Consider the following 15,305-nt stretch of genomic DNA (forward strand, 5'->3'; position numbering starts at 1 on the left):
ACACCCAAAAAGCAAACATGCTGGCTAGTGGTTTCTCTTCACTGTTATCCCCAAAACTCACAGGACATGAAGATTTTTAGTAAGTCACAACCCATAGATCACTCTATATAATCACTTTCCTCCCAAATGTTTAAATAAACACCTAGTAACTTTTTAGATAGAAGTTTTAAGAGTCTAGCTAACGATTTCTCAAATCAGTGTGTCCAGAGACAGTATTTCTCAGCAACAATCATTCTATGAAAAGAGTAAGAACTGTCTTCTTTGATTAGAGACTGCCAAAATTGATTCTGTTCCCAGAGTTTTTCCAAATGTTGAAAAACTATATATATATATATATATGTGTGTGTGTGTGTGTATATATATATATTTGTATACACACACACACAAACTATATATATATATATATATGTATATATATATATATATATATGGCATATTTTAAATGGACTGGAATGTCTCTTTTGGGAGGTGGAAGAGCAGATGTAAAACCAACACTCTGAGGCTTTCAGGCTTTCAGTTCTCCTGATCCCGGAGAGCTGTCAAATGACTCACTAGGACCAGGAGGAAAGAGGAAGTGATGAAAGATGGAAATAAGAGAATCAGAAGAGCCAAAAAGGCAGCAGGGAGTGCCACCCTCAGGAGAAAGGGGGTGGGACACACTCTCTGGAGTTCAAATGGGTATCCAAACAGACAAAGACAGGGTAAGAGGCAAAGGTCTCCTTGGAGCCCCGTGGAACTCTGTGTGGCAAGGGCAGACAGAGGAGCTCTGTACCAGCTGCTCTCCCCTGTGAGACTCCTGGGGACCATTAATCATCATTAGGGAAGCCGGGCTGTTGCTGCTTCCCACCCCAGGGCATTCAGAATCCCCAGTGAAAGTGGCAGATCAGTGCTCACAGCCACCAAACTGCCCCAAGTCTTCTCATTTGCAATTTGCACTGACAATTTCTAACTCAACACTCCCTCCTCCTGTTCACAGCACCCTAATCTACAGGGACTGTGCTTACTTTTTATCTCCAAAATCATATTAAACTGTTGCTTTGAAGAGTCCCCCAGTGCCTCTCAGGAAGCAAATGCCCCACATTCAGCTTACCACTTATGTCTGACCATCCCAATATACCTTTCAAATTCACTAACAGTATAACCACACTCATCTTGCCTTTCTTATAAAGACAGAAAAACAAAAATTTTTAATAAAATTGTCCTCAAAACCCCCATACTTAAAGGTAAGCGTCTAGATACCATGTGTAAAGAAGATGAGTGACTATAAAATGCATCTTTTAAAAAAAGATTTGAGAGAGAGAGAGCACGTGTGGTGGGGAGGGGCAGAGAGAGAGGGAAAGGAATCTCAAGCAACTTCGCCACTAAGCACAGAGACTGACGTGGGGGGCTCCACCCCAGGACCCTGAGACCATGACCTGAGTTGAAATCAAGAGTGAGACACTCAACTGACTGAGCCACCTGGGCACCCCCAAAATGCATCTTATCTGTAATGTTTTTTAAGATTTTATTTATTTGACAGAGAGAAAGAGATCACATGTAGGCAGACAGGCAGGTAGAGAGAGAAGGGGTAGCAGGCTCCCTGCTGAGAGGCTAGATCCCAGGACCCTGAGATCATGATCTGAGCCAAAGGCAGAGGCTTAACCCACTGAGCCACCCAGGCGCCCCTTATCCATACTGTTTGTCAAGGGTTTGTGGTTTTGCTTTGTCGTCCTTGAGAAATGACCAAAAATTTACCTTTTTAACCTAATCTGTATTCAAAAAATTTAATGGGGACACTAGTCCCTTCTAATATATTCTTGATTTTAAAATGCTTTGTAAATGATCCAATTAAGTCTTTTTATTAAGAAATGGCCATGAGGGATAGACTGAAACCTTCTGTGGAGCCAAACACGGTGTCAAAGGAAGTGAACTTTGATTCATCTGAGCTGGGACAGGGTGGGGGGCGGGGGGGGGGGGGTGGCAGCCAATGCCCTGTTCCCAGAGTTTCAGCCTAAAGCTAGCTGTTCACCCATCTCCAGGCCTGAGGCAGATGCTGTGAGCTTTCAGAAATGAGAATGTCACGTCATGTTTTGTTTTTATTTATTTGAAGATTTACTCAGAGCGAGCGAGCGAGAGCACCGGAATGGGGTGGGGGGGACAGGGAGAGAGAGAATCTCAAGCAGACTCCCCACTGAGCGGGGAGCCCAAGGTGAGGCTCCATCTCAGGACCCTGAGATCACGACCTGAGTCAAGAGTTAGACACTCAACCCACTGAGCCAGCTGGGCGCCCTGAGAATGTCAACTAACCTTTTAAAGGAAACATACAAGCAGCAGTTAGCCTTGTGACACTTAAAACTCAGCAGAAACTTCTAACTCATCACACTTTTCACCTTTGCTTTTTTATGGATTATAAAAATAATACTCACTTTGGAGAATTCCAACATTACAGAAATGTGACTTCAGAAATTCAAACTTACTGCCCATAATCCCACCCCACAAAATTACTGTAATAACTATAAAATGTTTATTAGCTCAGAGTATTTTTCCTATGAAAAGACTAATATATATAAATGCCTTTAAAATACACAAATTACGTCATGCCATATGTCCCATTCTTGATCTGTATGTTTATCTGGCTGGTGTACAGCGATGTCTGTTACAAAGATGTTCACTGAAACCTGTTTTTTTTTTTTTGAAAAGCTAATTTTAACAGCAAAATAATGAGACAATAACAACAACACTAATAAACATTAACAAAGTCAATACATCAGTATAGTCTCTAGAAACAATGAATACAGAATTTTTTTAAAGGTAGGGATTTAAGGTGGTATATTTGGCTTTAATTGGTCATAGTGTTAATTCTGGAGAGGATGACTACCTGAAATAGATCAGAGTTTTCTCAATCATCCTACAGCAGCAACACTACATTCTTGCTAAAACACAGAACAAGAGGAAAACGGATCTCAAAAATTATTATTATTATTTTTAAGATTATTTATTTATTTGATAGACAGAGATCACAAGTAGGCAGAGAGGCAGGCAAAGAGAGAAGAGGAAGAAGGCTCCCCGCTGAGCAGAGCCCGATCCAGGGCTCGATCCCAGGACCCTGGGAACATGACCTGAGCCGAAGGCAGAGGCTTTCACCCACTGAGCCACCCAGGTGCCCCCCAAATTATTATTTTTTAAAGATTTTATTTATTTACTAGACAGAGAGAGACACAGTGAGAGAGGGAATACAAGCAGGGGGAGTGGAGAGGGGGAAAGCAGACTCCCTGCTGAGCAGAGAGCCCGATATGGGGCTCCATCCCGGGACCCTGGAATCATGACCTGAGCCGAAGGCAGAGGCTTTAACCCACTGAGCCACCCAGGTGCCTCTCAAAATTATTTTTGCTGACATCTATACTTAGATTCGGTATTAAGTTCTTGTGTCAGATGCTAAAGTTTTAATTAAAAAAAAAAAGCCAATTCTTCACATTTATACTTAACAGCAAAATCCCTGATTTATATTATCTCCTTGATCCACCTGCAGAGTGTGACAGGTAAGGGAGCCAGTAATGCTCTTCCACTTTAGAAATGAAGAAGTCAAGGCTCAGCACTGAGGATACTGAGACCACAGAGTAGGTACCTGGGTGGGGACTTGAACTTGGGTGTCTTGATCTAAATCTTGGGGCTTTTTCCACCTCAATATGTACCTTCTAGAACTAAAAGAACCAGCTGCATTTTAGAGGTACCTTAAATCATTTTGCCAGGATCTTCCATTGCTGTAATATAGGCCATTAAGTAAGATGAAAATTAAACACAGAGGCAGGAGGAAAAAATTAAACACAAAGGCAGGAGGAGAAATATATATATATACATATATATATGTGTGTGTGTATATATATGTATGTATGTGTGTATATGTGTGTGTGTGTGTGTGTGTGTGTGTGTGTGTGTGTGTGTGTGTGTTTGCTTTATTTTACATGTGAAGACCAAAAAGACTGACTGATACATGATAACTGAGTACATTCAATGCCAATGAAATCAGAGTCATGACTTGCAAATGATAATACAGTCACTCCAAAAACGTCCCTTAAGGGGATCCATTCTAGCAAATACCTCATCCCTCTCCTCTCTGAGCTGATGGCAACTATCATTAAATGACCACCACACTCAGGGCTCCTATCTGGCTCAGTTGTTAGCGTGTGAGACTCTTGGTTTTGGGGTTGTAAGTTTGAGCCCCACATTGGGTGTGGAGATTACTTAAAAATAAAATCTTAAAAAAAAAAAAAAAATGACCACCACACTCATCTCCATCCCATCCAGACAGGACATCAAAACCTTTCCACATGACAATCCAGGGTTTAACACTGTGTATCCATCAAAATTGGTATGTAAAATAAAACTCTCATCTCTGTCTCTGGAAATGGAGAGTTGGAATCCATACTATTAAGTTGTCTCTAAAACCAGGTTATTTTTGCAGGTAACAAAGAGTCTTTGCAATATGGATTAGATGATACCAAGTCTCCTTCATCAAAACATTATTTAGGTAAATGAGGCAATAGTTAGAAATTTCAAATTGACATGAATAGGTTTTAGTTCTAAGAAAATAAATGCCCCAGGATTCCCTCCTCTCCTCTGTTGAACATGGTCAGTGGGTATCAGTCACTGCAAAAGACACCAAGAAAAGCTCATGTGTTTATTTCTAACAGTGCCCAGAAAGGGCTTGTGTCTATCTGTGCCTGTTTAGTAGTAGTAATTTCCTGTATACAATTACACAAGAAATACTCAGATACATTACGCAATCATCTAGTTTATAGCAAATTTTTTTCTCCAAAATCAAACCAAAATAATAAAGATTTTAAACAATTTTCATCAACAATTTTTAATTCACTGACAACATCGAAGCAAAAGTCAGAGATTTGATTCAAAGGTAAAAGAGTACATTCATCACTACTTCCAAAGGGACTCTCTTAAGAGTTACAAATATTTTAAGAGGAAGAATAGAATTAGCCATGCTGACTTGGAATGGAACTAGAGATACTGATAAAGGCATAGTTTTCAAATATATAAAGAAGAATGAATAAAGAAATAAATGCAGAGGTATTAATGTTGATGATGATGACACCGTGTGTGTTGATATGTGCATATTTACATTTTCCAGCTCTATCTACTGAGAGTGCATAGAAGTAATGAAACCCAGGGGGCCTGGGTAGCTCAGTTGGTTAAGTGTCTGACTCTTGGTTTCAGCTCTGGTCATGCTCTTCAGGTCATGAGACTGAGCCTTGCACTGGGCTCCCCACTCTGCGGGGAGTCTCCTTGAGATTCTCTCTCTCCTTCTCCCCGCCCCACCACCTCAGTTTACACGCTCGTGCATGTGCACTCTCTCAAAAAATTAATTAAAAAAGCAATGAAACCACAATCATAATGATCAGCCTAGCACCCCAATATAGTTTCAAACACTACACCTCACCAAATGCAGCTGCTTGGAAAAGTAGCTGATGCCACAACTGGGGCAAGACAAGTACAGAATGAACCAGAAACATCCTGTTGTAACAGAAAGAAAGTACTCAAAAAATGATGGGAACACATCAAAAGGATATAGGTACCATCTTTTAAAGGGGTCTGTCTGGCCAAAACTGGCCCACGGGACAACCAAATTATAAGAATCTATGTGTCCATACTGAGATGGACAGATGAAATGAATGGATCAATGCAGATAAATAGGCAGATAAAAATAGGGGGGAAAGAATACCCTTTCTTATAGTGGAAAGCCAACTAATAAACACAGAGGAATGCAGTTAGAAAATTACCATTTGTCCACCGTCTTAATAATAATCAATTCAAGTAAAAATCATAAATGGACGCTAAAACCAGTATTTTCAACTTTGAGGAACAGCAGGATATTCACATGGCCTCAAAATATCCCCCATAAGATATAAGGTAAAGGAGGAAAAATTAACTTGATAGTGAGTGGAGAAGTCTGGCAGATAGGACTTGGACCAAGCAGTCCAAATTAATGTCACCAATGAAGGGACAAATTGACATTACATGACTCCCAACAGGGCATGCTGAGAAAGCCACATGATCACTTCCATGGTATCCTTGCTCAAAAGGTGCCACCTAAATCCATACTCCTGAGCAACAGACAAAACCAAATTGAGAGACACACTACAAGAGACCTGGTTTGTGTTCTTCCAAATACGAGTAGCATGCAGGACAGAAACTAAGTGCTATCAAGTAAGAGATACTAAAGTAAGAGATACTAAAGTAAGTAAGTAAGAGATATTAAAGTATGTAAGTAAGAGATACCAAAGTAAGTAAGAGATACTAAAGTAAGAGATATTAAAGAAACACGACAAGTAAATAAAATCTGTGATCTGGGATTTCCTCTCACTTGTAATGGACATCATAGGGATTATTAGTGAAATCTGAATAATTTCGGTAGATAACAGGGCTCCACAAATGGTAATTTCCTGGCTTAGATAAATGTGCTGCGGTTATGTAAGAGAATGTCTTATTGCTAAAAAACACACACACACTGATGTATTTAGGAATTAAGAGTGAAGGGGATTCAAGTCAATGTAATAGATGTAAGTATCTGGGGAATCTGGATACAGATGATATAGGAATTCATTTATACAAGTCTGAAATTATGTCAAAAAAGTTAATAGGAAAAAAAAAAGAGAATCTTTATAAACGTAAGTTTTCTTTTTATAAATAAATGCTTCATCAGATGAATTCATAGCCCATTTTGCAGTTTTCATCAGTCTCAGAACAGTACCTTCTAACAGTAACAAATGGTGAAACCTCATTTTGTTCTATCAGAGTCTGGCTCTGGAAGGGAAGGTACTGTTAAACCTTTCTTGCCAATCCCATAACCCAGCCTTATCAGCAATGACAGGCTAACTAAACCCACAGCAAACACAACAGAGTAACTGGTTTACACCAAAGCCACTGAGGTTTCACAGCTCCGTGACCACAACGCTGGGCCTTCAAATCCCGACGCTTCCACCAAGAACACTTTTCACAGAAGACTGTACAAAATAATGGTTCTCGGCAACCCCCCACCCCTTCACTGCACCCCATCACATCTGCTCTCTCAGAGAACAACAGGACATTCCATTTAATCCAGCAACTGTTACAGAAGTACACTTACTACCAAATGGGAGCCTCGTAGAATGCAGCCACGAGCTCAGTTCTCCAACTTCAGAAACCTGAAAACTGGCAAAAAAAAAAAAAAAAAAAAAAAAAAAGGCACATCCTGCGGATGGCCTCTACAGAGGTTTAAGAGTTTCAGTGAGTTACATCATAAGGTCACGTACCTGCTAGATCAGCCATGTGGCTAAAAAAAAACTGAGTGAGGAAAGAAATGAACATATCAATCACACATGTCTCCAAGTGAATTCGCTAGTTTCTTAGTAGGCTTTGGTTCTTCTGTGCTTTTCTTGGCATGAGCATTTCACCCAAATGCGGTATTTGCATAAGAAGTCAAATGCCTCACATGGTAGTCAGCCGAGGAGACGGCGGGATGCTCCAGTGCTGGGAAAACCAGCTGGATGGACTTAGGGAGAGATGTATGCTGCCCACATGGGACATCCCGAAGGGATTTTTGAAAATAATGTCAACTATATGTGATTTTTCCACCTTTTGGTTTCTTGAAATCACTTACAGTAGAATTGGGGAAAATGTGATTGGTCCAGAGTAAACTCTAAAGGTTACAGAAACAAGCATTATATTTGTGATGAAACCTGTTTACGTTGGTTAATGCACACTCAGGGGGCACTGGGAAGATTTTTTCCAAAGGTTTCAAGCTATTACAAAGAAGAAAAGCATAGTTCCTCTGAGAAATCTGGTGGTACTGAGGTATACGACCATTGCCTTGCCTTCAAAAGGGAATTCAGAAAGCAGGTGAGGCTCTGAGACAGAAAAACTAGAACCACTAGGGCATTTATGGTTTAGAACGAGTACAAAAAGTACAATGGAGAAATTAAGTTTTCTAAATAAGGTTTGAATATATGTAACTAAAGGTGAGGTCAGAAGTTATGAAAAGGGCCTGAGGCAGCTCATTAGTACATACAGGGAGAAGACACATATACAAAAAAAAAAAAAAAAATCAGAAACAAATGCTAAGTTAGAAGTTGCTATATCTCAGTGTCAAATGTGAGGAAGGGTGGGCACAACTGTTTGTCTGTCCCTATCCAGGGCAGATGGGGACAGGAGGTGTCAACAGAAACCATCAGCCATACTCCAAAGTTGCAACCATGTGGGCTGAGAGGACACTTGATCCGAGGGGCCCAAGATTTCCAGCCCGGGCCAGCTCAGCCTTTCTTATCAGGCCTTTAGAGCCCCCGGAGATGGAATCCAAGCAGTCAGGCCGGAACAGGGAAATGCTGACAACTCTGCTCTGAGTAGCCCACCTTACACCCTAAGTGTTGGACTAAGATCTAACCCAGAGATTCTCCCTGGTACCCCCTTCACGTCCTGAGAGCATGCTGGAAATCTGTGGGGGCACTCATGGGCATAATCAGGGTGGGGACCAGAGATGCTAGAAGTCCCAAAATGCGCAGAGTCCCAGGCACTGCACAATTATTATGTTTCTACTGCGACTTCCACATATTCCGCCAGACCGTCAGGAAGGTAAAATAACAAATGCTTTAGAATTATCTGAGTGGAGAACCTAACTCTCCGTTACATTTAAACACTAAGGGTTCTTCCTCTTCCCCCCCTCCCCCTTTAAATATATACAGAATGTACACCCTGTTCACAGCAGTACTATTCACAACAGTCAAAAGGTGGGAGTAAACCAAGCGTGTCTGTCAATGGACAGAGAGAGAAACAAAATGCAATACATGCATCTATACACAGAGTGGCACAGTACTGAGTCTGAAAGAAGAGGTAATTCTGATGCATCTTCCAATATGGACGAACCTGGAGGGGGAATCCTGCTGGATGAAATGAGCCAGACGCAAAAAGACAAAGACTGTATGATTCCTCTTACATGGGGTATCTAGAGTGGTCAAGTGCATAGAAACAGAAAGCAAAATGGTGGCCTCCATGAGGTGGGGCTAGAGAGAGTGGCGGGTTGTTTAAGGGGCACAGCTCCACTGTAGGAAGATGAGAAAGTTCTGGAGATGGATGGTGGTGACAGTTGCACGACAATGTGAACATACTTAGTGCCATAGAAAAGATTAAAAATGGTTAAATATTATGTTATGTATATTTTAGCACAATTTTTTTATTTTAACACAATTTTAAAAATACACACACACACACACACGTGGGCAAATCACAAAAAGACTGTACTTCGCGGTGCCAAAACTTAACCACAGCCTGCTCACCAGTGCAGGAAACCAAATCACATGACCCCAGGGTTCCGAGCACCGGAGTCCCCAGCACCACCCGCCCGCGCTGGCAGCCCTGACAGCGGGGACCTCGTGTTCAGTCTACAAGGAGGCACAAGCACCTGCAGCATCATGGGGTCTTCCAATGTCGCTGTGCCCGTCCGTTTACATCCTGAGGACGTATTTTATTATCAATTACCTTCCTTTTATTTTTCTATTATGGCTGATAGAGAGCTTACAATTAGGGGTGTGTGTGTGTGTGTGTAAATATTACTTACAAATTTCATTTCATTGCAGGATGGGTGGCCCTGAGAAAATAACTGTCACTAAAAAAAATGAAGGGAGAGGGCCTGCCTCTGAGATGGGGCGGGGGGGACCACCACTCCGGTCTCAGGGCACAGAGAGGAGTAGGAGCAGAGGAACTGCTAAAGATGCTGCACTAAGGGCCAGACTCAGTGAGTCTCCGTGAGTTTAAGATAAAAGCACCCTCCTGCAAAAATAAAGGTTCTTACAGTGGAGATCTTGCGGTCGTCTGCCCACTCCCCTGAAAAGGAAGAAATATGGTGGAAAACTAGAAAGTGCCTGACTCTCCTTTGTGATGAAACACAGGCACACTTAAAATAATCAAATTCATGCCTGGTAATGAGCTCCGACAGAGACGAGGTGAACCAGGGTATATATTTTTCAGTCATGGGAATCACTGTATCCTGTCAAAAGAGATCAGGATTTAACCAAGAAGGGCACGGTGTGTCAATTGCAGTGACACATATATTGTTGCTCTATTGTGCTCACCCTTCTTTTCCATCTCAACACGGGGCTGTGATTAATATTTTACATACTATCCAAAAGAGGAATGTGACTTACCAGAAACCGTCCTCCACAATTCAAATACGGATTCCCCCCTTTGCCAAGAGAAAATCCTGCCCAGCTGTAGATTCCTCATTTGCAAAACATAAGAGCAATGAAATTCCATTACTTAGAGAAACTGGCTGTTCCCCCAAACCCTTGGCAACGGAAGCTGTACTTATCTTTCTGAACAATAGCCTCAGAAAATGTATTCTCTCTTTAAAAAAAAAAAAAAAAGAAAGAAAGAAAGAAAAAGTAAGTATGCCTTTGAGCTCTTAAGAAAGTGCTCTTACACAAGCAAATTCCTGTTATGGAAAATCCACTCCCCTGACCTGGGAAGTATAAAAGGGGACCCCAAAACAGGCAGTAGAAAGAGCTCCAAGTTTCAGAATGCTTTGAAAAGTCAATGGGGATGTAACAATATTAATAATGTCCTGAAAACAAAATCAAGTATCCTTTTCATATGTCCGTTACCACAACATACCTGCTCCCTCAGAAGAATGAATCTTAGACCCTAACATGTTCAGTTTGCGTTCCCTGTGAGGTTGAACTGTATGTTTTCCCGAGGATATAAATGCTCCTCAAGTGTACTGCTTTGCACATCGTGAAATTCATCCAAATAAGACTGGGAAGGCGAGACTTTGTTCTCGGTCTTCCAGGCTCCCTTCCCCGGGGAGAAGCATGTGGCCAACCTCCAGTGGCTTATGTGAACTTGGCATATAGCTTATCTCACAGTCCGAGTTCCCACTCGGTCCAAGGTTTGGAAACAGACCACGAAAACACTCAAGAAATACACACACCCTGCTGATGTGTTTCAGCCAGCGTCAGCGGCGTCGGAGCGGTTTTTCCGGTTCCCCGTCTAACTTGCCATGTCGTGGCTATGGCCCGGGGGGGCCTTTCTTGTGGGATTCAACATACCATCCTGCACTCTCTTATCTTATTTCTTCCTCACAGGAGACCTGACAACTTATCCATGTACTGACCCATCAAAAGAGCGGTCGAAAGGGTCGGCAAAAAGGAGCCCATTGTGTCCAACTTTGCACCAAGAGCCCATACCATGAGGCAACGAATAATTCTCGCCCTTTGGGCAACCTGGGGCATCCGAGGACGCTGTGTGACCCTATCCCAGTGCGCTGGGTGGTGAGGCGAGAGGTCTTCCTACCCCCAGAGCAAATCCATGAACCTGCTCTATAAAGGCTTAAAATGCTCCACGAAGACCTGAAAATGAAGAATTCGGGACAATGGGAGTGACGATCCTGACCGTCAACCTCTGCCCACACATCCCCGGACAGTCACCTCGTACTCCACATGACAGACAAACCCAGCAGAGAGAACAGTGCATCCATCTGTAGCAACAACTGCGTGCCATGAGCCGGGAAGATGCGAGCAGACCTCCAGAGTGGCCCCGATCTTCGCCTGGTGAACGACGCGAACGCCGACACAATGTGCCCAACAGAGGTTTGTTCATCTGGTTCTAACTAACACACAACTCTCCAACGGCTTTCGCACAGAGCTCTAACTGAAGCGTACAAAACAGATGCGAGGCCGCGGAAAGACAGCCAAATTGCGAACATGCCACTCATAATCTGGCTTCTCTATATTTAACATAAACAAATCTTAACACCGAGGCAATCAGTGCTCTCCATCGTCCCACACAACGGGAGAGTTCTCCTGACCAGCCATCCACCAGCTTAGGCCTCCCTTCCCGACCAAACATCTTGCACCCAACGAGACAAAGACGCGATGGCATTCGGCCTATTAAAAGACACTAGCCAGTGTTCACATACCTCAATAATCCTGTCATGAATTTGCAGGCCTCCGTCCTTGGCTGCCGGCCCACTGTCAACTATTTTGGATACAAAGATTCCTTCAGTGGATGATCCATCTTGGTTGTCCTGTGGGTTAAAAAAACACGCATGAATGCTAGGCATTAACTTGGTCATGAAAATAAAGCTTACACTCTTACACTGCAATGGACTCCTGGTCATGTCAAAAGTGGCAGTGGGGTGAAGGCCCATCTGTTACTCCTAATTTCTATTTCAATCTAAAATTAACATATACACATGGTAAAATACCTCAAACCATACCAAAAGGTATTTAAAAGAAGTCACTGCCACCCCCTACCCAGGGTCCTTTTCCCCATGTAGTTCCTATCTGCAGTTTACTTATCCTTTGCGAAACATTTTTCATAGATCACTTTCCTAAACATGTCTCTGTTCCTTTCTCATGCACACAGATGGTATGTGTGTGCACAGAGTACGCTCTTCCCACCCTGTGCATCTTATCTTGCCTCTTTCACTTAAGTCCAGAGGCAATGCGGTCTCCAATACCTTCCTACCTATACTACAAAATATCCTTTGCAGTATGTATCTGGAGCAAATCCCTAGTAATGGAAACATCAAGTTCAAGGATACATAGATTGGATGGATGCTGCCAAATTATGCACTGATAGCTCATTAGAGTGTCTTCCCAGCTCAGAGTACTAGCTCCCCAGCTCAGAGTACTACTCAAACTTTTAAATAGCCAATAATCTGACTGCGAAAATAGGTGTTTTATATGTGTTCAGATTTACACCAGAAAAGCTCACCACCACCCCCCAAGCCTAATAAATTCTCATCTCCAATCTCAAATTGCTTTAGATCTTTCAAAGTCTGTACCGAAACTTTCTGGGAAAGGCAACGGCTCACGGCTCAAACTCCTTCCTTTATTTAAAATCAAAAGGTTCAACAAACCCATAAAAAAAACCCTCACAGCTTGTTCATGAACTTCTTTCCAAACAGCACTGGGATGAATTCTTTCCAAGTGTGTGGATTAAGTTTCTGGTGATGAACAGATGGATTTGTAAGTTAAATGGCACAAGCATGTATTGTTGCCAAACAAAAGCATTTGAAAAGTAATTTCAGGATCTTCCACAAAAACTCCAAATCCTACGATCATAGTAAATTCTTCGCCATTAATGCCATTAGAAGATCTATTTTAACAGTAATTTCCGTACATAGAAATACATATAAACTCCATTTGCTAAGAAGTAACTATGAAAATATAAAATTTTTCTCTTTATTTTTTTTTTTGACAGAGATCACAAGTAGGCAGAGAGGCAGAGAGAGAGAGAGAGAGAGAGAGAAAGGAGGAAGCAGGCTCCCCGCTGAGCAGAGAGCCCGATGTGGGGCTCGATCCCAGGACCCTGGGATCATGACCTGAGCTGAAGGCAGAGGCTTTAACCCACTGAGCCCACCCACGTGCCCCCAATTTTTCTCTTTAAACAGAAAAAGAAAACCCTATATTCTAAAGAGAAAAGGGATGACTTTAAATGTGGTTTGATCGACCCTTTCCAGTGCAAGAGAGACGGCTAAGGGTGAGAAAACGCACATTCCGTACCTTCTCTCTCTCCCTCTCTCCTCCCTCACCCCTTTCTCTCAAAGACACACGCACTCTATAATGTTATAAATAGGATTCAAAAGAAACCAAAATCACAACCTAAAATGAGCATTAACTGTTCTTCCCAACATTAATCCCCCCATGACAAAGATAGGTCTCTAAACTGCCATCTGGATTCTATCAACACTCTCCCGAGAGAGAAGGGTCAGGGAGGATGTGGGTGCTGTACAAGATCAACTATCCTCAAAAGGCAGCCCTGCCCAGCATCACAGCACCCTGAACTGGCCCATCACACACTAACCCTTAACTGTCTGAATTTCTCCCTGCCTCCTTTGTCTCTCACAGCGGCCTTACTAATGCACTCATCCCGGGGCATTCGTGGATCACCCTACATGCATTGCTCAAACAGAAGTACACAGCTGTGCAACAGCTTCTATTTACTGAGTGTATACTACGTAGGTAGTGGGCACTCTGTGTCCTCACAATATCCACAAACCTTAATACTTTATTTTTACCCATTTCGTAGATGAAAAACCCAAGACAGAGAGGTTAAGCAACTTGTTTGAGGGCACATAGCTAAAAAGTAGCATAGGTCAATTTCAAATGGAGGACAGTTCAACTCCCTTACATAAGCTCTAAGCGCCATCTACAAAATACACATGAATTCAAAAGTTCCACATTCCAGGCTATGGAATATTCCTCCGGACAAACCCAAAGAGCCTCAATGGACCTCAGAGGATTTATGGACAATCTTGAGTTCCCTAAGAGGTGATGTCAATATACCCAAAGAAAAGAGATCCGTGCGCTTACTCTGAATTAATTGCTTTGCATTTCTTGGCTGGAGAGGAAGAGGGAGAAGGGGGAGGGGATTTTTGGCTTGGTTTGTTTTGCAGAATACTACATCATGCACAAGTAATTCTTCTTAGGAGAGCAAGTAAGTTCAAGCAAAAGAAAAAAGAAAAACAGAGGAACAGGCAAAAACAAAGAGCAAAATTCAGGTTAAATGAAGACAGTGGTAGGAGGTAGAAACAGAATGCAAACAAAATACAGAGAGCCCCAAATCCGAGAAAGCCAAATCAGTTCCATCCTGGATAACTAGACTTATAGATAGATAACTAGACTAGACACTAACTTAGTGTCTCTTAAAAGACGTCTCCCTGCTCCTTAGTTTGTTTGGCTCCCCTCCTAATACATTTTAAGTCAGAGCTATTTATCAAGGTGAACTAACAAGGCTTGGGATTTGTTTTGTTTTGCTGGCTTGAGAAAAGGAAAAATAAAAGGGATTGTTTTCATCCCAGGGGTACCTGACAATGAAGTCTATGTGCCAAAGGCTGAAGTGAAAGGTCTGATACGCCAGACTCGACGCCGTCTCTTTAGAAACTTAAGAATGAATGAATGAATGATGTGGTTTTACTAAAAGCAGTGTATCAAGCAATGAAAAGCCTTATGTCAGCGCCCCCCAGGGCTGGGCCTATGTCACAACCCAACCAAGCTCCTAACACAAGAAATCGTTGGGAAACACACACGTCATGTGTACCGCATTCTACTTCCAGTACTAACAATGAGTGTGCATTGTTGCTCATCTTGGCTTTTTAGCATGTTCTCAATGACCTGCCAGATTTCCAGGCAACAGTTCAGAATACATTTAGGGTTCATTATGCGACTTCTGCTAACCAGGACAAGTTTTAAAAAACAAAAAAACAACACTATTGCAACCACATGCATATGGAATTAGACTTTCCTCCAAGGGACATGCATGTAGTTCTTGCAAAAAGACCA

The 15,305-nt window shown here is 42.2% G+C and overlaps 1 protein-coding gene across 1 annotated transcript in view; it reads right to left on the bottom strand.

Moving 5' to 3' along the window:
* Positions 1-15,305, bottom strand: part of LOC111144106 (PDZ domain containing ring finger 3) — a 244,430-nt gene that overhangs the window by 210,976 nt on the left and 18,149 nt on the right. The window contains exon 3 of the mRNA XM_022498241.1: positions 11,936-12,043. Within this exon, the coding sequence (XP_022353949.1) occupies positions 11,936-12,043 (108 nt within the window). The remainder of the gene's footprint in view (positions 1-11,935; positions 12,044-15,305) is intronic.

This window comes from Enhydra lutris, unplaced genomic scaffold, assembly GCF_002288905.1.
Source record: "Enhydra lutris kenyoni isolate GAN:26980312 unplaced genomic scaffold, ASM228890v2 scaffoldscaffold10, whole genome shotgun sequence".
Lineage (NCBI taxonomy): Eukaryota > Metazoa > Chordata > Mammalia > Carnivora > Mustelidae > Enhydra > Enhydra lutris.